Source organism: Odocoileus virginianus, chromosome 17 (genome assembly GCF_023699985.2).
Source record: "Odocoileus virginianus isolate 20LAN1187 ecotype Illinois chromosome 17, Ovbor_1.2, whole genome shotgun sequence".
Taxonomy (NCBI): domain Eukaryota; kingdom Metazoa; phylum Chordata; class Mammalia; order Artiodactyla; family Cervidae; genus Odocoileus; species Odocoileus virginianus.
In genome coordinates this window covers 18,240-42,630 of record NC_069690.1, presented here as the reverse complement: position 1 = coordinate 42,630, position 24,391 = coordinate 18,240, and the positions used below count along the sequence as shown (strand labels likewise).

General features: G+C 41.8%; 1 protein-coding gene across 4 annotated transcripts in view; it reads left to right on the top strand.

Moving 5' to 3' along the window:
- The window catches only part of CA10 (carbonic anhydrase 10), a 791,040-nt gene extending 785,634 nt beyond the window's left edge, over positions 1-5,406 (top strand). For all 4 annotated transcript variants that reach the window (XM_070478462.1, XM_070478465.1, XM_070478463.1 and 1 more), the window contains 2 exons: positions 2,017-2,191; positions 4,142-5,406. In XM_070478462.1, coding sequence (XP_070334563.1) covers positions 2,017-2,191; positions 4,142-4,164 — 198 coding nt within the window. In that variant the 3' untranslated portion in view covers positions 4,165-5,406. The remainder of the gene's footprint in view (positions 1-2,016; positions 2,192-4,141) is intronic.
- The last annotated feature ends 18,985 nt before the right edge of the window (positions 5,407-24,391 follow it).

Genomic DNA, 24,391 nt, shown 5'->3' with positions numbered 1-24,391 from the left:
GGAAACAATGGAAATAGTGAAAGACTTTATATTCTTGGGCTTCAAAATCACTGCAGATGATGACTGCACCTGGGAAATTAAAAGGTGCTTGCTCCTTGGGAGAAAAACTATGGCAAATATAGACAGCATATTAAAAAGCATAGATATTACTTTGCTGACAAAGGACAAGATAGTGAAAGCTATGGTTTTACTAGTAGTCAGCATGATTGTGACAGTTGGACCATAAAGAAGGCTGAATGCTGAAGAATTGCTGCTTTTGAACTGTGGTGTTTAAGAAAACTCATGAGAGTCCCTTATACTGCAAGGAGATCATACCAGTCAACCCTAAAGGAAATCAATCCTGAATATTCATTAGAAGGGCTGATTCTGAAGCTGAAGATCCAATGATTTGGCCACCTGATGCAAAGAACTGACTCACTGGAACAGACCCTGATGCTGGGAAAGATTGAAGGCAGAAGGAGAAGGGGACGACAGAGGATGAGATGGTTGAATGGCCTCACCAACTCAATGGACATGAATTTGAGCAGTCTCTGAGAGATGGTAAAGGACAGAGAAGTCTGGTGTGCTGCAGTCCATGTGGTCACGAATAGTTGGACACAACTGAGCGATTGAACAGCATAAGGACCCTATTTCCCAATGGGGTCATGTTCTGAGGTACTGAGGGTTAGGACTCCAGTATTTGCATCTGGGGGGTACACAATTCAATTCATCACACCTATGTTTAAGGAGTTAGCATCTGGAGAGACTCAGTTTGAAATAATTATAGATGTGCCCTACCTGCCTGAGTGAGAAAGGAATCAGGGTTAGTTCCCAAAGTGTGCTCTATCAACTCTAGTATTCAAAAATCAGATGAGCAAAATGGATGATATTGTCAAGTATGTTTGGAAAAGCTGTACCTAAAAAGAGCTAAATCAGTTTCATTGCTGGGAGATTTCTCGGGGCCTTTAGAATGATAATATATGCCTATCTCCAAGAGGAGGCAATATGATGTGTAGCATTTCATAAACATATTTGAATGTAGGATTTTTTAGAGCTTCCCACAATATTCCTTGTTGGGCTAGCTAGCATTTCTCAGAACTGGATGGGAATCAGGAAATGTGGCTTCTGAGGTCACCTTTGTTAATGGGTCATTATGTACTCCTAAGCCTGTGGCTCCACTTCTGTGAAGTGAATTATCTTCTTTATAATGAGGGGGTACATTACATGAGTCTATCCTGTGATTGTGATGGTCTATAAAAGCTCAGAGAAAACACAAGCAAAGAAAGCAAAACCAAACTCCTTTTTTAGGACACGTACTCACAACCTGACAACTCTTTGAACAATTTGAAGTGCCTGATGCTATTTGTATTTATTGGGATTTTTGGTGACAAGCAAACCGTTTGGGATAACTTGAACTTAGAAAAAGGATTTATTCATGACATCTTGGGTCATCTTATGGAATTTAAGATCAGAAAATGATGTCAAGAATTCACTGGAATCAGAACTGCAGAAATCCCTTTCTCTCTACACTCTCCTGCTCCCTCCGAACCATGGTTCACCCTCCTCTATGCTAGAGTTTTCCTTAGTTTCGCAGTCCTGGGTGGAACATGGCTGAAAACATTTTAGTCCAGCTCTTGGTCCTGAGAGTCACAGAAAAATAACTTAAGCTGGATTCAGCTTAGTTTAGCTTTGACTCCTGGACCAGTCACTATAGTTTTGATAATACTCGTATCAGAAAACCATTCCCTTAATTACTCAACTTTAGGGTGTGAGAGTAAGAGTCTCTGGAGAACACCCATCTGGGTTTCCTCCTTTGACAGCGTGCCATAGGACAGGAAATAATAGCTGACTCGTCCAGAGGCACAGCAGGAACCAGTGAGCTTAAATTAAGGCTCTCTCCAAGCATGGAAGCATCAGTGGGTTGTGCCCACTGAACCCATGGCACTGCCCAGGCTGGCCATGGTCTGTGTAGTCTTACTTCTTCCCTACTACATGTAAGAGGGTGGGTGGCTCTCACAGCTCTTTCTCTCCTCTCAGATGCATTCCTTACGCCTGCTCAGCCAGAATCAACCATCTCAGATCTTTCTGAGCATGAGTGACAATTTCAGGCCTGTCCAGTCACTCAACAACCGCTGCATCCGCACCAACATCAACTTCAGTTTACAAGGGAAGGACTGTCCAAACAACCGGGCCCAGAAGCTTCAGTATAGAGGTGGGTTCAGAGGGCAGTCGACACACATCCCTCTGGTCTTCTTACTTAAACCTACTCTGAAAGGTTTTGAACTATCTCTCTTTATAGGAATCATGATTATAAATGATATTTTCATGATGCTTTTCTATTGAAAACGTTTATATGTCATAATCAGAAACACAGATCAAATCTTTAAATCTTGTCTGGTACAGACAAGATAGCATTTTTATTACCATTTTAGAGAAGAACTCAGAGAGGCTGATTTCCCCAAAGTTATGTGCTAAAATAGGACAACTAGAAGCACTAGAGCTTTTAGTTATATACAAAGAGATCCCTTTTCCCCTAGAAGGTGAGCAAATAACTCTAGATTCCAGGTGACTAGGGGCCAATGAGATGTGTGTCTGAACACATTTTTTTCCCAATGCCTTGTGTCTAGAAGTGATAAGAATTCCTACTAAAGTGGGTGTTCAAGGTGCCTCCCACCTTCTGCAACCCTCTAGTCCACATCTAACCCACTCTCTTCCCGTCTACACATTAAGTACCTATCTATCATTGTTGTAAATTTCCAATATGGAAAGGAAAGGGAGATGAGTCATGAAGATGTCCTCGACCAGGAGATAGAACACCAGAGTTCCAGGCCTGGTTCTGACACTAACAAGCCAAATCATTTACCTCCCGAGCCCTAGCTCCCATGACAGTCTTTATATCATCTACATCATGATTTGTTGTGAGGAGAAAATGAGAGGCTGGATAGGGAAGTCCTTTGTACTGATAATGTGTTCCTTGAATATGGTGATTGTGGATGTTACCATACAACTTTTAGAAGCAACTACCACTACTAGCCTCCACCGTATTGCTCCAACTTCCCCCAAATTTCTTTAGTTTTCTCTCTCTTTCAGACATACTCAGAGTACTAAAACTATAATTTATGTTTCTTTCCAGCCAGAAATACTCAACTCATTCATTCATTGAGCCTTCACTTTATTCAATATCTATTTATTATGCACCTGTTATGTGCTGGGCTTCCCTGGTGGCTCAGCTGGTAAAGAATCTGCCTGCAATGTGGGAGATCTGGGTTTGATCCCTGGGTTGGGAAGATTCCCTGGAGAAGGGAAAGACAACCCACTCCAGTATTCTGGCCCGGAGAATTCCATGGACTATACAGTCCATGGGGTAGCAAAGAGTCAGACACAACTGAGTGACTTTCACTTTCACTTATTATGTACCAGGCACTTAGCTAGGTGATGAAGAAAGACATGACCCTGTCCCTACAGAACTTATAGTCTAAGAGTGGGATCTGCTAACTTTTTCTGCAAAGGGCCAGATGAGCAATATAGGCTTTGTGCTCTGCTGTACTCTGATGTTCTAATGTGAAAGCAGCCATAGACAATACGTAAATAAATGAGTGTGTCTGTGTTCTAATAAAACTATATTCATAAAAGCAGTTCACAGCTGGATTTGGCTTGCAGGCTGTCATTTGCCCACCTCTGGTCTAAAGCAACACTATCCACTATAGCTTCTTGACACATAGAAGTATTCTGTGTCTGTATTGACCAGTATGGTAGCTACTGGCCACATGTGGCTATTGAACATTTGAAGTGTGGCTAGCATGACAATGCAACTAATAGTTTTAATTAATATATATATATGTATATATATAATATCTAATATATATATTTATATATATATACAATATATTATATTTTACATATATATATATTATATATATATATATATATTATATATATATATATATTAGCCACATGTAGCTAATGACAATATTATTAGATATCTCAGACCCAGAGTTTCATAGGAAGGTGGAGAGTATAGTTGGGATACATACAAGTAAGAAGACATTTAAAAACTGTCCCTTCCCCTTTGCAGTAAGCTGCCCAACCTGTGTGCAAATTCATCCAATTATGTCTTGTTTTGTGTTGTTTGTTTTATTTGTTTCTTTCTCTCTCTTTCCAGTAAATGAATGGCTCCTCAAGTAGGGAACCAAGCCAAGAATTCCACCTCAGTGAAATGCTACGACTGTGAATTGATGTAACCTAAAATGTCCCCTTTCTTTCTTCTCTCTCCTTCCCTCCTTCAAGCCTCATTCACTCTGTGGATTGGCCCTTCCTTCATAAAAAGTGTCTGCAAAACCTTGGCAGAGGAGTACATCTCTTACACACACTCACAAACACACACAAGCACACACACATGCAAATATACAAACACACTCACACAGCACCCAAGATGGGAAGTCAAGTTTCAGAAACAAAAGGCTCATTCATAAAAGGTTTTAGAAGAAAATAACCAACTAACCAGATTACAATTTTGATACTGTTTTCTGGAACAAATAAATCTACCCAATGAGACTTTTCAGCCTTTGTACATACAAAATTCTTCTGAGAGAGAGGAGAAAACACAGCTCTGACAGCATCAAGTGGACTTTGTTCTTTGCATTGAGTAATCTTGGATAGTGTCCTAAGATCCTTTAAAGGTGCTGGTAACAGGTGAGCCAGGATAAAGTTGGCCAAGGACACATTTCTAGATTATCATTCTTCTGTTTACTCAACAATTTTAAAAGGACAGACATTGAAGAGATACATATTGCGTGTGTGTGTGCGATATAACCACACAGACTATTAAAAAATGGAATTATTGCTCCTCTTTGTCATATATCTATACTAGGACTTGTCAAGATCAGATTGATCCATTGCTGTTTCTTATTTTCCAAAGGTCATACATTGTGTTTGGTTATTGCTAACAGCTCAATAAATGTGTTTAACAAGTTAATTTCATTTTTCTTGCTTTGATCTATTCTCCTTCCTTACAGGCTCAGCCCTGTTTTCATACAACTGCATTCTTGCTTTTACTTGTTCCTTCATCTATGTTTTGTTAATTTGCAGCCAGTTTTTACTGAATTTGTGGCAATCAGGAATGCATTTGATAAGCTAAGCATAATTTTAATTCCACTCCATGGCTTGATCATGCATAGGAGGTGAGCTTCATCCTGAGATAGCAGGCAACAGATTTCTTGCATTTCAAAACTTCTACCCTCATGCCAATGATGCTCCCTTGAAGGAATGCACTTTGCCTTGTAAATTCTTGGGTAAGGGGTGTCTTTTCTCTCCAGGTGCAACTGGATCTCACAAAGTACAAATGAATGCCTTTCTTTTCTTGTTTATAATGGTCACTCACTGTGTTTGGTTACTGTCAAGAAATCAATAAATGTGTTTAACAAGTTACTCAGTACCCCTGTCTGAGTTTATTGAAGAGGACAATATTCTCTGCTGAAGCCTCTGAGTCCTGCTGTGTCCACAAGCAATTGTATTATGGCCAGCAGGGCAGCTGAACCTGCCAGAACAGCCCATCTGTTTATATTCCTAGAGCCAGATAATTAATACCCTGTTGAGAAAGCATATAGGCTTAGCTGCTGGAAAGGAAGACTTGGATGTTCATCCAGAGGCCAAATTAAAAATAACTTTCATCTCTCATTTCTGTTATAGCCTCCAGAAAATGGGAAAACACAGTCATGTATGTCTGTGCACATGGGAACATTCACAGATATGTCAAAAACTTCAGCCAGGTAGCCAGGTTTGTTGACAAGGAAAAAAAAATCTGTCATATATTTCATATTTAAAATAATACACTTAATCGGATTTTTAAAACACTTTGCACCAACATGATGATGGGTTTAACCATGATGACATGTGACTCTGTAACTAAGCATCACTTTTTGCATAAAACCAGATCTTTCTGAAAATATTTAGGGTGGGCAAGTGGTAATCTTTCTCTGTGTGGCTTGCTGCCTTCCCTCTGAGTCAAAATATTCTATAGACTGCAATGAAAAGGAGTGATATATTGTATCAGCCAGGCCTGGCTTCAAATCTTCAGTGTACCATTTGCCTACTTGCTGTGTGTGATCCTAGGCAAGTTTCTACTTCTCTGATCTGTTAATTGGATATCCCAATAACTGCTTCTATGAATTAAGAGGCCTTAAATGCTACATAGCTGATTAAAGCAACTCACAAAATACCTGCAATGATTGTTCTATAAATAGTGCCTATAGAGCATGGGTGTGGCCTACCTATTAAAGGTTTTTCTCCACCATACCATACTTTCCCCTCCAGGGAGGGGAGAGCACCAATCACAAAAAGGGCACCAAGTAAATGCCAAATGACAGCAATAGATATCCAGCATTAAGAACAGAGGTAAGTACATATAGTATGTTGGGGCAAAAAGGAAAGAGTATCAGTGAGAAAAAGATAAGAGGCTGAGTTTCTAGGCCTTGTTCTGTTACCAGCATCTCCTGTGACTTTGGACAAGTCAACTGACCTCCCTGGAAGAATGTTCTTGTACATAAGTGACTTGGATACAGTGATCTCTCACAGACTTTCTATTATCCCTTCACTCTTTTCTCTTTTTCAGTTATCAGTACAAAGAGTAAAAAGGGAAATCAGGTTGTTATCACTTGGGGGTCCCTGGACACAGGCAGAATTTCACTCTGGCCAAACAGAACTCAAAATGGAGTGAACTAGCCTGTCTCCCACCTCTTAAGCCCATCCAAAATGCCCTTTCTCCCACTCAATGGATTTTCCAAACTATGAAATGAAAATTGGAGTATTTTGCCTCCAAACCAGATAGAAGGAATAAAGATTAGCTAGATTTATACCACTTCAAAAAGTGAAGAAGAAGAAGAATTTTTAAAAGCAGCAAAAGCCCCTGATAGTTGGCTTGATAAAGATATCGAGGAATAAAAATGCATTTTTCATTTTCAGTCCATGGTGCTTAGGAAGGTCAGGCAATGATGCTGCTGTGCTCTTCAGCATGTGAAGGCCGTCTGGTTTTGCCCAATGAGCCACAGGCTTACAGGGACATTCCTTTCCCCTGAGAAGCTGGACACACCTGAGCAACTAACAATTTCACCTTTACTCTTTCTTAGGAAGATAATTAGGCATTTCAGGAAAACATATGTTGAACTCAGTTCCATCCTTAACAAATAGGAGAGGGAGGTAAACATACACAGAAGGGAACTCTGGTCAAGATGTATGAGAAAAATTATTCTTAGTGTGGAGATCCACAGTTCGCCTCTTAAGAACATTTTCTGCAGTTTCCAAGACCATATAAGGACTTGTTCCCACTTCCATCAGTAGCAGTTCAGTGTCTGTGGTGATGTCAGAACAACCACAAATCACAGCACCACATGTTCTGAAATGTGACAGTCATTTGGTGTTTGGACAGGAGTTCAGTCCTTAGGCATGGCCCATAGCCACCTGCACCAGGCTGAAATGTCTGATTGAGGAAAATCAATTAACATGAAAACACCTTTAGGGGAGTCCTTATTCACCCTTCAGGACCCCAGAGCAGTTTCAAGCTCTCTGGAACATGAAAATGGAAACTAGGATATTTCACAAGAGTATCCCAGTTCTTCTGTTCCAGAAAGCTTAAGAGAGGGATCGCTAGAAGCAGAAACTCACTTTCTCACCATTCACCAATTAGCGCAATTGACCATAAGTCAAAAAATTACCTGTGGCTCAGATCATGAACTCCTTAGTGCCAAATTCAGACTTAAATTGAAGAAAGTGGGGCAAATCACTAGACCATTCAGGTATGACCTAAATTAAACCCCTTATGACTACACAGTGGAAGTAAGAAATAGATTTAAGGGACTAGATCTGATAGACAGAGTGCCTGATGAACTATGGATGGAGGTTCATGACATTGTACAGGAGACAGGGAGCAAGACCATGCCCAAGAAAAAGAAATGCAAAAAAAAAAAAAAGGCTGTCTGAGGAGGCCTTACAAATAGCTGTGAAAAGAAGAGAAGCAAAAGGGAAAGGAGAAAAGGAAAGATACTCATTTGAATGCAGAGTTCCAAAGAATAGCAAGGATAGATAAGAAAGCCTTCCTCAGTGATCAATGCAAAGAAATAGAGGAAAACAATAGAATGGGAAAGACTAGAGATCTCTTCAAGAATATTAGAGATACTAAAATATTGCTGTTGACCCACGAAAAGACACTGGGATTCTTGGCCTCTGGAGGAGAAGAATTCAATCCAGGGCCAGGGATGAGGCTTGATCACTCAGAGCTTTTGTGTAATAAAGTTTTATTAAACTATTAAGGAGATAGAGAAAGTTTCTGGCATAGGCATCAGAAGGGGGCAGAAAGAGTACCTCCTGCTAGTCTTCAGCTGAATGTTATATAGTCACTAGTGGTCTGTTAATGAAAGAAATGAATGTCTTAAACCTCAGAATGGCACCAGGCCCCTCATCCATAAGATGTATTTTGGGATAATCTTGGCACCTGATGATTCATCCCGGGCCATAAAACAATTGACTTGAATCTTGTAGAAGGGCAGATTATCATACAAATAGTTCCGTTTACATAGATTAGGGGAACAATGTCTGAGTATAACATACTGGTTTGTTAAGTAGTCATTAGGCCAAACTGACTTAAAGTCAGAGTCAGGGGTAAATGCATAGCATATTAACATAGCTTAAAACAAACATTTCCATAAGCAAAAAGGCACTGGTTTGAGAATAGCTAACTTCAGGTGAAACCAGGTGTCATTATGGTAACAAGTATTTTAAGAGAAACCTCCTTTTAAATTTGTTTAGAGAAGGAAAAAAAAAATCTCTAGATTGTTTCCTCCTGCCACTTGAGAGAGATAAAAATGTCTGACACTTGCAGCCTATTTCCTCTGCTTGGAGACCCCTGGCCTTCCTGCCTGTTACCCGCCCAATACCAAGGGAATATTTCATGTAAAGATGGGCTCAATAAAGGACAGATATGGTATGGACCTGACAGAAGCAGAAGATATTAAGAAGAGGTGGCAAGGATACATAGAAGAACCGTACAAAAAAGATCTTCACGACCCAGATAATCATGAAGGCGTGATCACTCCCACTCACCTGGAGCCGGCCATCCTGGAATGTGAAGTCAAGTGGACATTAGGAAGCATCACTACGAACAAAGCTAGTAGAGGTGATGGAATTCCAGTTGAGCTAGGTCAAATTCTAAAAGATGATACTGTGAAAGTGCTGCACTCAATATGCCAGCAAATTTGGAAAACTCAGCAGTGGCCAGAGGACTGGAAAAGGTCAGTTTTCATTCCAAACCCAAAGAAAGATAATGCCAAAGAATGCTCAACATACCACACTATTGCACTCATCTCACACAGTAGTAAAGTAATGCTCAAAATTCTCCAAGTGAGGCTTCAGCAATACGTGAACGGTGAACTTCCAGATGTTCAAGCTGGTTTTGGAAAGGGCAGAGGAACTAGAGATCAAATTGCCAATATCCGCTGGATCATCGAAAAAGCAAGAGAGTTCAAGAAAAACATCTATTTCTGCTTTATTGGCTATGCCAAAGCCTTTGACTGTGTGGATCACAATAAACTGTGGAAAATTCTGAAACAGATGGGAATACCAGACCACTTGACCTGCCTCTTGAGAAACCTGTATACAGGTCAGGAAGCAATAGTTAGAACTGGACATGAAACAACAGACTGGTTCCAAATAGGAAAAGGAACACATCAAGGCTGCATATATTCACACTGCTTGTTTGTCTTATAAGCAGAGTACATCATCAGAAACGCTGGGCTGGAGGAAGCACAAGCTGGAATCTAGATTTCCAGGAGAAATAAAAATAACCTCAGATATGCAAATGACACCACCCTTATGGCTGAAAGTGAAAGAAGAGAGTGAAAAAGTTGGCTTAAAGCTCCACATTCAGAAAACTAAGATCACGGCATTCTGTCCAATCACTTCATGACAAATAGATGGAGAAACAGTGGAAACAGTGGCTGACTTTATTTTTCTGGGCTTCAAAATCACTGCAGACGGTGATTGCAGCCATAAAATTAAAAGACGCTTGCTCCTTGGAAGGAAAGTTATGACCAACCTAGACAGCATATTAAAAAGCAGAGACATTATTTTGCCAACAAAGGTCCATCTAGGGGTCGGACACGACTGAGCAACTTCACTTTCACTTTTCACTTTCATGCATTGGAGAAGGAAATGGCAACCCACTCCAGTGTTCTTGCCTGGAGAATCCCAGGATGGGGGAGCTTGGTGGGCTGCCATCTATGGAGTCGCACAGAGTCGGACACGACTGAAGTGACTTAGCAGCAGCAGTCAAGGCTATGGTTTTTCCAGTAGTCGTGTATGGGTGTGATAGTTGGATTATAAAGAAAGCTGAATGCAGAAGAATTGATGCTTTTGAACTGGGGTGTTGGAGAAGACTCTTGAGAGTCCCTTGGCCTGCAAGGAGATCCAACCAATCCATCCTAAAGGAGATCAGTCCTGGGTTTTCATTGGAGAGACTGATGTTGAAGCTGAAACTCCAATATTTTGGCCACATGATGTGGAGAGCTGACTTATTTATAAAAACCCTGATGCTGGGAAAGATTGACGGCAGGAGGAGAAGGGGACGACAGAGGATGACATGGTTGGATGACATCACTGGCACAATAGACATGCGTTTGGGTGCACTCCAAGAGTTGGTGATGGACAGGGGAGCCTGGCGTACTGCAATTCATAGAGTCACAAATAGTCAGATACGACTGAGCAACTGAACTTAACTGAACTGAACAAGAACTACCAAGACCCAGCCAAGGAAACAAATTAATAAAATTTACCATGGATCACACATTTCCTGTGGGTTAAATCTTATGCTTAACAATTTATAAATATCATCTCATTTCACGCAACAATCTGCAAGGTAATCACCATTGTTACTTTGCAAATGCAGACAATTTTCATACTGCTCATGGGGTTCTCAAAACAAAATTACTGAAGTAATTTCCATTCTTTCTCCAGTGGACCATGTTTTGTCAGAAATCTCCACCATGACCTGTCTGCCTTGGATAACCCTACATGGCATGGCTCATAGTTTCATTGAGTGAGACAAAGCTGTGCTCCTTTTAAATGTGACTACTGATTGAAGTAAAGTCCAATGCTGAAAGAACAATATTGCATAGGAACATGGAATGTTAGGTCCATGAATCAAGGCAAATTGGAAGTGGTCAAACAAGAGATGACAAGAATGAACATCAACATTTTAGGAATCAGTGATTTAAAATGGACCAAAATAGGGGAATTTAATTCAAATGACCATTATATCTGCTATTGTGTCTAAGTATCCCTTAGAATAAACGGACTAGCCCTCATAGTCAACAAAAGAGTCCAAAATGCATCACTAGACTGCAACCTCAAAGATGGCAGAATTACTTCTGCTCATTGCAAGGCAAACCATTCAATATCACAGTAATCCAGGGCTATGTCCCAACTACTAATGCTAAAGAAGCTGAAGTTGAATGGTTCTATGATGACCTACAAGACCTTCTACAATGAACATAAAAAAAAAAATGATGTCCTCTTCATCATAGGGGACTGGAATGTAAAAGTCAATAGATAACTGGAGTAACAGGCAAATTTGGCTAGGAGTACAAAATTAAGCAGGTCAAAGACTAACAGAGTGTTGCCAAGACAATACACTGGTCATAGCAAGCACCCTCTTCCAATAACACAAGACACGACTGTACACATGGACATCACTAGATGATCAATATTAAAACCAGATTGATTATATTCTTTGCCGCCAAAGATGGAGAAACTTTATACAGTCAGTAAAAATAAGACTGGGGGCTGACTGTGGCTCAGATCATGAACTCCTTATTGCCAAATTCAGACTTAAATTGAAGAAAGCATGGAAAACCACTAGACCATTCAGGTATGATCTAAACCAAATCCCTTATGATTATACAGTGGAGGTGACAAATAGATTCAAAGGATTAGATCTGTTAGCGTTCCTGAAGAATTGTGGGTGGAAGTTCATGACATTGTACAGGAAGTGGTGACCAAAGCCATCCCCAAGAAAAAGAAATGCAAAAAGGCAAAATGGTTGTCTGAGGAGGACTCACATATAGCTGAGGAAAGAAGAGACTCTAAAGTCAAAGGAAAAAGGAAAGATAAATGCATCTGAATACAGAGTTCCAAAGAATAGCAAGGAGAGTTAAGAAAGCCTTCCTCAGTGATCAATGTGAAGAAATAGAGGAAAGCAATAGAATGGGAAAGACTAGAGATCTCTTCAAGAATATTAGAGATACCAAGGGAACATTTCTTGCAAAGATGGGCACAATTAAGGACATAAATGGCATGGACCTAACATAAACAGAAGATATTAAGAAGAGATGGTAAGAATACATGGAAGAACTATACAAAAAAGACATATAGAAAAAAAGATGTATAGTTTAATCACAAGATGCATATATTTAATGACCCAAATAACCACGATGTTGTGATCTCTCACCTAAAGCCAGACATCCTGAAATGTGAAGTCAAGTGGACGTTAGGAAGCATCACTATGAGCAAAGGTAGTGGAGGTGATGGAATTTCAGCTAAGCTACTTCAAGTCCTAAAAGATAAACCTATGAAAGTGCTGCGCTGAATATGCCAGCAAATATGGAAAACTCAGCAGTGGCCACAGGACTGGAAAAGGTCAGTTTTTGTTCCAATCCCAAAGAAAGGCAATGCCAGAGAATGTTCAAAAGACTATTTGGTTGCACTCATCTCATATGCTAGCAGAGTAATGCTCAAAATTCTCCAAGCCAGGCTTCAATAGTATGTGGTTCAAGAACTTCCAGATGTCCCATCTGTATTTAGAAAAGGCAGAGGAGTAGACAGTGCTAAGATGGCAGAGGAGTAGGATGGGGAGATAACTTTCTCCCCCACGAATTCGTCAAAAGATCATTTGAATGCTGAGCAACACCCACAAAACAACTTCTGAACAGTGGTAGAGGACACCAGGTACCCAGAAAGGTATCCCAATCCCTTTGAAAGGAGGTAGGGCAAAATATTATAGATGAAAACAGAGACAAATTTAGGGATGGAGACCCGTCCTGAGGAGGGGGTCGTGAAGGAGGAGAAGTTCCCACACAGTAGGAAACCCTCTCATAGGCGTGTTTCTGGAGAGCTTTGAAATCTCAGAGGGCAACATAGCTGGAAGAAAGAAAAAAAACATCTGTGCCTAACTGCATCTACTAGCAGAGAAATGCCACAGATACTCATGTCTGCCAGCAGTGAGTGGGAGCTGGGCTGGGAGGCGTGGGCTGCATCGTTGTTCCTTAGAGTAAGGATCTGGCTGAATGCCATGAGGACAATCTGAGGGAGCTAATGTGAGATAGCCATTCAAACCATGGGATGGCAGAGAGAAAAACAAACAAACAGAACCTCTTCTGCAAATGAAACAAAGGATTGAGTGAATACCAAAGGAGCTTAAGCCAGCTGCCATATAGGGCCCTCCCTCCCCAGTGGCAGAGAGGCAGGTGTTCAACAGCCAGAGCCACAAAGCAAGGGGCTGCTGCAATCTCAGCCCCAGCGACTGCGTCTTCCACCAAATTGTAAGCAGGCTCCCAGTTGCTAACCATGTCTTCCTGGGATCTTGGACGGCTCACATCTGCCAGGAGGGTCGCAGCCTGAGATCAGCTCCCCAGAGGAGACACATGGCACACCTGAGAAACCAAGCGGCTGGGACCAGGAAGGTGCATAAAATGCGAGGTCCACTTGGGATAGTGCTCGCCAAGCACCTGTTGCCTGAGTTGCTTGGGCCTGGGAAGGGCACAAAACGCACAGCCCATCAGAGTCTGTTCTCTTGCAGAGCACCTGAGAACCTGAGGAACACAGACCTGGGAAGAGCATGAAAAGCAGGGTCCACTCGACACTGTACATTTACAGGGCACCCTGGAGCCTGAGCAGGGTGGGCCTGGGAAGTACATGCCACATTGGGCTGTGATAAACCCAGTGTGGTCCATGCGTGGCGAGCATTCCCCACACATGCCAGTGGTATTTTTTGTAGTGTCTCTCTCCCACAGCACAACTGAACAAGTGGGCCTAAATAAATGGCCACATTTGTCCCATTGTGTCAGGGTGGAAATTAGACACTGAAGAGACTGGCAAACAGAGGAAGCCAAAATAAACAAAGATGGGACAACCACTCTGGAAGTGACAGGTGCAACAGATTAAAATCCTTCAGTTAATGCTGAGATTGTGGATTTGAGGGGCAACCATAGACCTTGAGAAAAAGTACAAACATGAATAAGGGACTGTGTGTCACTGAACTGACCCCACACTGGCCACAACAGATCTAGAGAAATGTCTGTTCAGGAGCCTGGTGGGCTGCTGTCTATGGGGTTGCACAGAGACGGACAAGACTGAAGTGACTTAGCAGCAGCAGCAGCAAATGCATTACTATTTATGGCTGAGTAATTTTCCACTGTATATGTGCACCACAGTTTCTCTATCCCTTGACTGATTAATAGACATCTAGGTTGCTTCCACGTTCTAGCTATTGCAAATAGTGCTGCAATGAACACTGGGGTACATGTGTTATTTTCAGTTTTGGTTTCCTCTGGGTATATGCCTTGAAGTGGTATTGCTGGGTCATTTACTGGTTTTGAAGAGGAAATGTTAAATTTTTACAAAACCTCCTTCTCCTTCTGCCACTGTAACTCAGCTTGTCCTTTGCAAAGTCTAGATCATGTAGGTGACATAGTCTCAGAAAGTGGGGACTTGCAATACTAGGGACTGGAGCTTATCTCACTCACCCTTGGCCTGTTCTTTGCAAATGCCCAGCCCCTGCAAACCTGCTTAATCATGCCTGTACAGGCCAAGCATCCCCCTCTCCATCTTGACTGCTATTCCTGTGTGCATGAAACTCGTTAGTTTAAACCAGCCTATTAAGAGCTAGTGTTGCCCACTACAGTTTGTCTATAAAAACTCTGTAATCCCTTTGTTAGGGGCTCAGAGGCTGGAGTGTTAACTCCTCTGGGACTGCTGGCATAATAAATCTGATTTCTCCAACTCTCCGAGCATGGTGCTTGATTTCTTGAGTGCTGATTTCTGCAACAGTTTTATTCCTAGATTTCTACAGAATCTCCATACTGTCTTTCATAGTGGTTCCATTAATTTACAAACCTACCAGCAGGGCAAGAGGGCTCTCTTTTCTCCAGCACATGGTATTTGTGGACTTTTGGATAATAGCCATTCTGACTGGTGTGAGCTGATATCTTTTGTATGTTTGATTGTTATTTCTCTAATAATGAGCAGTGTTGAGCATCTTTTCATGTGTATTAGCCATCTGTATGCCTTCTTTGGAGAAAAGTCTATTTAGGTCTTTTGGTCTTTTTTGACTGGGTTGTTTGTTTTTCTGGTATTGACTTATATGAGCTGTATATTTGGGAATTAATCCTTTGTCAGTTGTTTCATTTGCTATTATTTTCTCCCATTTTGAGGGTTATCTTTTCACCTTGCTTATTGTTTGCTATGCAAAAGTTTTTGAGTTAAATCAGGTCCCACTTGTTCATTTTAGGTTTTATTTCTATTATTTTAGGAGGTGAGTCATAGAGGATCTTGCTATGATTTAGGTCATACAATGTTCTGCCTTTGTTTTCTTCTAAGAGTTGTATAGTTTCTGGTGAGTTTGAGCAAACTTCAGAAGATAGTGAAGGGCAGGGAAGCCTGGCATGCTGCAGTCCATAGGGTCACAAAGAGTCAGATATGATTGAGAGATGAAACAACAATAAAATTTGTGAAAATCAAACCAGAGAAGACGTGAGAAAATGCATGGAGAAAGTGTCTCATAAATGTCAGGTAAGGAAGGAAACATGCAAACTCTCCTGATGCTCTGGATGAAGATGCACCACTAAGAACTGAGCACAGTGAAGGGCCCTGGTGGACGTTGATCCAGCAACCTTTGAGTGAGGGCTTACTATGCCCCAGGCACCCATCCTGTCCTCAAAGAATGTAGAAGAGGAGATGAAATACCAATGTTTTGAGGGATACACTTTCATGATGCAGACAGATTTTAGAGGTGAAAACTTGAGTTGCACACTAAAAAATTTTTTTTGAGTCAGGAATGGTGGGTTAGAAGGAAGAAAAACACCTAGGAAATTGTAGGAGCAAGAAATTGATTCAAATACAGGCTTCTTGCTCCAACAGAAAGCTTCTGTGAGGGGGTGGCATTTGAGCTGACAGAACTCAAAATGTAGTTGGATGAATAGGGCAGGAGTCAGCATTTTGGAGAGGAAGCAGCCTGAAGGGATAAGCTCGTTGTGTTCCCAAGTAATATCTACTTAAACAATAGTCACAACATAAATGTTAAGAGTTATGTTTTCTTCAGCAGGAACTTTAATGACTTCAAGTCTGGGAGACAGCATCTTAAGTAAACCAGAGAGATTTGGTCATAGGAAGTGAGATTTGGAGTCTAGGTTACACAGAAATTTGCAACGAAGGGAAGATAATTTGAACATCAAAAATTTACTGTTAACTAAAGGGAATCAGATATCACAAGTTAAGGAATTTAACAATTTTCTATGTATGGAAAGATACAAGAGCCCAGGCTCACTGAAATAATTCTTTTCATATGCATCTCAATATCCTGTGCTTTTCACATCCTGAACTCCTTTGGGCTAAAAATAAGGAGTGGTTGCAATCTGAGGGCTCTTAGATCTTAGTATTTTTCTCCTTCCTGAATGCCCTTAGGGCTCAGGAATTCAAATTTTGAGGGATGGAAGAGCTGATGACTATCAGGAAGCAACAGATAAAATTGGACGTGGACCAACAGACTGGTTCCAAATAGGAAAAGGAGTACATCAAGGCTGTATATTGTCACCCAACTTATTTAACTTATATGCAGAGTACATCATGAGAAATGCTGGGTTGTAAGAAGCACAAGCTGGAATCAAGATTGCAGGGAGAAATAGCAATAACCTCAGATATGCAGATTACAACACCTTTGTGGCAGAAAGTGAAGAGGAACTAAAAAGCGTCTTCATGAAAGTGAAAGAGGAGAGTGAAAAAGTTGGCTTAAAGCTCAAAGTTCAGAAAACTGAGATCATGGCATCTGGTCCCATCACTTCATGGGAAATAGATGGGGAAACAGTGGAAACAGTGGCAGACTTTATTTTTGGGGGCTCCAAAATCACTACAGATGGTGATTGCAGCCATGAAATTAAAAGATGCTTACTCCTTGGAAGGAAAGTTAAGATCAACCTACATAGCATATTAAAAAGCAGAGACATTACTTTGCCAACAAAGGTCCGTCTAGTCAAGGCTATGGTTTTTCCAGTGGTCATGTATGGATGTGATAGTTGGACTGTGAAGAAAGTTGAGTGCCAGAAAATTGATGCTTTTGAACTGTGGTGTTGGAGAAGACTCTTGAGAGTCCCTTGAACTGCACAGAAATCCAACCAGTCCATCCTAAAGGATATCAGTCCTGGGTGTTCATTGGAAGGACTGGTGCTGAAGCTGAATCTCCAATACTTTGGCTACATCATGCAAAGAGTTGACTCACTGGAAAAGACCTTGATTCTGGGAGGGATTGGGGGCAGGAGGGAAGGGGATGACAGAGGATGAGATGGCTGGATGGCATCACCAACTCAATGGACATGTGTTTAGGTAGACTCCAGGAGTTAGTGATGGATAAGGAGGCCTGGCATGCTGTGATTCATGGGCTTGCAAAGAGTCTGACATGTCTGAGCAACTGAACTGAACTGAACTGATGACATCCTTGTTTACTGATAGGGCAGGAAATATAGCATTTCTCTGTCCCACACTAAGGTAAAAAATTCAGGCAATATTTGGGAGACACTCCATGACCATTTTTTTGTTCCAAGGCACTGGGAGGCTCATCCCAGATGAAGCAAACATTCTCATTAATATGCTATTCTAGGTGTTAATTTCTGAGTTAACCTATTAATAGATAATAAGATTCTCTGGATCATCTATAGTCTAAACTATTCTGACAGAATATGGTCAACTGGAGAAGGGAATGGCAAACCACTTCATTATTCCTGCCTTGAGAACCCAATGAACAGTATGAAAAGGCAAAAAGAAAGGACGCTGAAAGATGAACTCCCCAGGTTGGTAGGTACCCAAAATGCTACTGGAGGTCAGTGGAGAAATAACTTCAGAAAGAATAAAGGGATGGAACCAAAGCAAAAACAACACCAAGTTGTGGATGTGACTGGTGATAGAAACAAGGTCCAATACTAGAAAAGCAATATTGCATAGGAACCTTAAATGTTAGGTGCATGAATCAAGGCAAATTGGAAGTAGTCAAACAGTAGAAGGCAAGAGTGAACGTCGGCAATCTAGCAATCAGTGAACTAAAATGGACTGGAATGGGTGAATTTAAATCAGATGACCAATATACCTACTATTATGTGCAGGAATCCCTTAGAAGAAATGGAGTAGCCATTATAATCAACAAAGGAGTCCAAAATGCAGTACTTTGATGCAATCTCAAAAATGACAGAACGATCTCTGTTCATTTCCAGGGCAAACCATTCAGTATCATGGTAATCCAAGTCTATGCCCCAACAAGTAACTCTGAAGAAGCTGAAGTTGAATGGTTCAGTGAAGACCTACAAGACCTTTTAGAACTAATGCCAAAAAAAAAGATGCCCTTTTCATTACAGGGGAACAGAATGCAAAAGTAAGAAGTCAAGAAACCCCTAGGGTAACAGGCAAATTTGCCCTTGGAGCACAGAATGAAGCAGGGCAAAAGCTTATAGAGTTTTGCCAAGAGAACGCACTGGCCATAGCAAACACCCTCTTCCAACAACACAAGAGAAGACTCTACACCTGGACATCACCAAATGGTCAACAATGAAATTAGACTGATTATATTATTTGCAGCCAGAGACAGAGAAGCTCTATATAGTCAGCAAAAATAAGACCAGAAGCTGCCTGTGGCTCAGATCATGAACTCCTTATTGCCAAATTCAGACTTAAATTGGAGAAAGTGGGGAAAACCACTAGACCATTCATGCATGACCTAAATTAAATCCCTTATGATTATACAGTGCATGTGAGAAATAGATTTAGGGGACTAGATCTGATAGAGTGCCTGATGAACTATGGGCAAAGGTTCATGACATAGTACAAGAGACAAGAAGCAAGACCATCCCCAAGAAAAAGATGTGAAAAAGCAAAATGGCTGTCTGAGGAGGCCTTACAAATAGCTGTGAAAAGAAGAGAAGCAAAAAAGCAAAAGTTAAAAGAAAGATATTCCCATTTGAAGGCAGAGTTCCAAAGAGTAGCAAGGAGGGGTAAGAGCAATACAAATAAATATAGGAAAACAATAGAATGGGAAAGACTAGAGATCTCTTCAAGAAAATTAGAGATACCAAGGGAACATTTCATGCAAAGATGGGCTCAGTAAAGGACAGAAATGGTACGGAAATGAGAGAAGCAGAAGATATCAAGAAGAGGTGGCAAGAAGACACAGAAGAAATGTACAAGAAAAATCTTCACGACCCAGATAATCACGATGGTGTGATCACTCACCTAGAGCCAGACATCCTGGAATGTTGACGTCAAGTGGGCCTTAGGAAGCACCACTATGAACAAAGCTAGTGGAGGTGATGGGAGTCCATTTGAGCTATTTCAAATCCTAAAAGATGATGCTGTGCAAATGTTGCACTCAATATGCCAGCAAATTTGGAAAACTCCGCAGTGGCCAGAGGACAGGAAAAGGTCAGTTTTCATTCCAATCCCAAAGAAAGGCAATCCCAAAGAATGCTCAAACTACCACACAAATTAACTCATCTCACAGGCTAGTAAAGTAATGCTCAAAATTCCCCAAGCCAGGCTTCAGCAATACATGAATCGTTAACTTCCAGATGTTCAAGCTGGTTTTAGAAAAGGAGAGGAACCAGAGATCAAACATTTGTCAACATCCCCTGGATTATCAAAAAAGCAAGAGTGTTCCAGAAAAACATCTATTTCTGCTTTATTGACTAGGCCAAAGACTTTGACTGTGTGAATCACAATAAACTGTGGAAAATTCTGAAAGAGATGGGAACACCGGACCACCTGACTGGCCTCTTGAGTAATCTGTATTCATGTAAGGAAGCAACAGTTAGAACTGGACATGGAACAACAGACTGGTTCCAAATAGGAAAAGGAGTACATCAAGGCTGTATATTGTTATCGTGCTTTTTTAATGTATATGCAGAGTACATCATGACAAACAGTGGGCTGGATGAAGCACAACTGGAATAAAGATTGCCAGGAGAAACATCAATAACCTCAGATATGCAGATAACACCACCCTTATGGCAGAAAGTGAAGAAGAACGAAAAAGCCTCTTGATGAAAGTGAAAGAAGAGAGTGAAAAAGTTGGCTTAAAGCTCAACATTCAGAAAACTGAATTCATTGCATCCAGTCCCATCACTTCATGGAAAAAAGATGGGGAAACAGTGGAAATAATGGCTGACTTCATTTTTCTCATCTTCAAAATCACTGCAGATGGTGATTGCAGCCATGAAATTAAAAGACGCTTACTCCTTGGAAGGAAAGTTATGACCAACCTAGAGAGTATATTAAAAAGCAGAGACTTTGCTTTTCCAGCAAAGTTGTGTCTAGTCAAGGCCATGTTTTTTTCAGTAGTCATGTATAGATGTGAGAATTGGACTATAAAAAAGCTGATCACTGAGAAATTGACGCTTTTGAACTGTGGTGTTGGAGAAGACTCTTGAGAGGCCCTTGGACTGCAAGGAGATCCAACCAGTCCATCCTAATGGAGATCAGTCCTGGGTGTTCATTGGGAGGACTGATACTGAAGCTGAAACTCCAATACTTTGGCCACCTGGTGCAAAGAACTGACTCATTTGAAAAGCCCCTGATGCTGGGAAAGATTGAAGGCAGAGGAAGAAGAGGACCACAGAGGATGGGATGGTTGGATGTCATCACTGACTCAATGGACATGAGTTTGGGTAAACTCCAGGAGTTGGTGATGGACAGGGAGGCCTGGCGTGCCACGGTTCAAAGGGTCGCAAAGAGTTGGACACGACTGAGCGACTGAACTGAGCTGAACTGAACATGCTATAATGTGAATGCACCTTTAGAAACAGTATGCTTAAAGACCAAAGTTACAGAAAAGTTACACATTATATGGTTTCATCTATTGGAAGTGTCCAGATTAAGTAAATCCATAGACAAAATACAAATATCCAGACTAAATTAATCCATAGACAGTGTACCAGGGGCTGGGGATGGGACAAATAGGAAGCAACTGTTTAACAGGTAGGGTATTCTTTCCAGGTGATCAAAAGTCTTTGCAACCAGATAGAGGTGGTGGATGAAGGAGTCCTTGGGCCTAGAAAAGAAAACAATGGTCTGAAAGGCCATTTCTGAATCATCTAACTTCACATAAAACAAAACTGAGAGGAGGAGCCCATATGGCGGAGGAATAGGATGGGGAGACCCCTTTCTCTTCTACAAATTCATTGAAAGAACAATTGAACACAGAGCAAGCTTCACAAAACAACTTCTGATCACTAGTTGAGGTCATCAGGCGCCCAGAAAAGCAGCCCATTGTCTTTGAAAGGAGGTAGGACAAAATATAAAAGATAAAAAGAGAGACAAAAGAGCTAAGGACGGAGATCCGTCCCGGGAAGGGAGTCTTAATAGAGGAAGTTTCCAAACACCAGGAAACCCTCGCACTGGTGGGTCTGGGGGAAGTTTTTGAATCTCAGAGGGCAACCTAACTGGGAGGAGAAGAATAAATAAAACCCACAGATTACATGCCTAAAAGCAACTTCCAGCAGAAAAGTACCCCAGCCGCCCGCATCCACTACCAGCAAGTGGGGGTGGAACGGAGAGGAGCGGGCGGCATTGCTTAGGGTAAGGACTGGGCCTGAGTGCCCTGAGGACAATTGGACGGAGCTTTTGTGAGTTACCATCTTAAACTGTGGGAGAGCGAGAGAGAGAGAAACTTAACTGGCTCAAACACACTGCCAGCCGTTCGCAGAACAAAGGGTCTGAGCAAGTCCAGAGAAGAGCTTGCAGGCTGCGGACCGGCCCAGCCCCGCCAGAGGCAGGAGGCAGGGGGGAGGGGAAAGGGGCAGGCTCAGCCCCAAGGACCGCATCCCCTACCACACTGCAAACAGGCCTCCGGTTTCTAACCAAAGACTTCCTGAGATTCTGGATGGTCGACATCAGCCGGGAGGGTCACGGCGAGACAGGACGCAGGCACCCGACCGGCGTGGGCGGGGACTGGGGCTGGGGACACGGAGGTGAGAAGGCACACACACCCGACTGGCACTGGCGGAAATTGAGACTGGGACCACTGAGGGGAGAAGGCGTGCCGCACCCGGGGAGAGTGCGCCCGTCAAGCTCCTGGCTGCCTGAGCCGCTTGGATGGGGAAGGCACAAAACGCAGGCGCAGCTTTTTGTTCCGCGCTTTTGTGGAACATCCGAGGGCTGGAACAGGGCGCAGCGCAGGGCACGCTCCATATAGAGCAGCCGGGAGCCTGAGCAGCATAGATGGGGAAAGCAGTGCCAGCCCCTCCCCGCAGCACGACGGAACTAGCAACCTGAATAAGAGAGCACCTCCGCCAGCCTGTGTCAGGGCAGAAATTAGGCACTGAAGAGACCAGCAAACAGAAGCCAAATAAACAAAGGGAACCGCTTCAGAAGGGACTGGTGCAACAGATTAAAATCCCTGTAGATAACACCAACTACGCCGGAAGGGGCCTATAGATATTGAGAAGTGCAAGCTGGAACAAGGAGCTATCTGAAACTGAATCGAACCCACACTGACCACAACAGCTCCAGAGAAATTCCTAGATATAGTTTTACTTTTTTTTTTTAAATTAAAACAAAAGGTTTTTTTTTTCTTTTTTCTTTTATTTTCTTTTAGACAGCCCATCTGAGGATGATTTGACTTGTGTTTCTGTCTTGCTTTTTGAGTGGTGTGAGGCATCAGCTCTGGAGAGTATAGGATTCTGGGTGGAATTGGCCCTTAGTTTTAGATGGAGGCCTTCATAAGGACTCTCACCAATTAATATTCACTGGAGCCAGGAATTCTCTGGTGGTCTATGATCCTTGATACAGTGCTGAAACTCTAGATGATCAGGCCCAACTTCTGGTCAGAAAACCATGATCACATAGGAAGAGATTAGACAGATGATTAAAAGAAACAGAATAATGGTAAGAAACTAAAATCAAACAACAAGTAAAATAACAGAAACAATAATCACAATAGGGAAGAACACAGAATCAACAATAGAACTAAGCAAATAACTTGCAAGACATGAAACAACACCAGAGCAGAGTGCCACCTGAAGAATAAAGAAAGCAAATCTAACAAAAATGGCAAGAGCTTTCCCATGGAACAACAGAAAATCACAGTTAATATAGAAACATATAGCTATTAAAACAAAAATGACAAGAAACAACATCAACAAAAGGCACAGATAGCAGGAAAACAAGTACACAATATATACATACAAAAAATAAATATATGATTGAAACAATCTTAGAACACCAAATAAGCAAGAATAATAAGAAAACCTACAACTGACAAAAAGAGTGAATCGACCACACAGCATAGCAAAACATCATAAATATAATGAATGTTACCTAGGGTCCCTGCTGTCAGTGTTCTGGTCTCAACATGAGCCACAGCACAGTTCCAAATCTCCAGAAAGGTCTCCCAAATGTGGGGAGAACTGAACTCTGGATCTGAAGTAGGGACAGGTCAGACTCTAATCTGGGATAACTCCTGTTTGTTCTTAGAGTTGCCAGAGCTTGGACATTTTCATTCATTGGGAATCTATTGTCCTTTTATGTATCCCATAGACAAAAAGTCTGCACAATTGATCGTGTGGATTTAATCTGCAGCTTGCTCAGCTGGTGGGAAAGTTTTCAATCATTTTCGTCAGTTTCCCTGACCCTGGGTCTCAGATGTAGTTTTATGAAAACCTCTCCATATGGTCACCAGAGGAGCCTACCCCAAGACTCTTGTGGAACACTTGGGTCTGCCTTGTTGAGCACTGGAGGAAGTGGTACAGCTTCTTGGACTGTAGGAGCCCTGGTGGTGTCAGTTTTGCAGAGGAGCCATCAGCCATGGGAAGAAAAGTTATGGCCCTAATGAGATCATTTTCTAGCCTGTGGTGGCAGCAGCATGAATGGTAGTCTGGCTAGTCTTTCTCTATTGCCTGATAGTAGGTCTTAGCATGTGGGAAGAGTGGGGATTCAAAGGTGTCACCACCTCCTCCGTGTGACTGAGCCCTAAGGTCCTGCTTCTTAGTCAGTTTGGGATTTCTCGAAAGGCATTCCTTCTACACACATTGTTGTCCCAGTTCCATCATTCCATCTCCACATAGTTATAAGCAGTTCCCTCCCAGGTTGGCTTTCTAACACCATGTTTCATCTTCCAGGC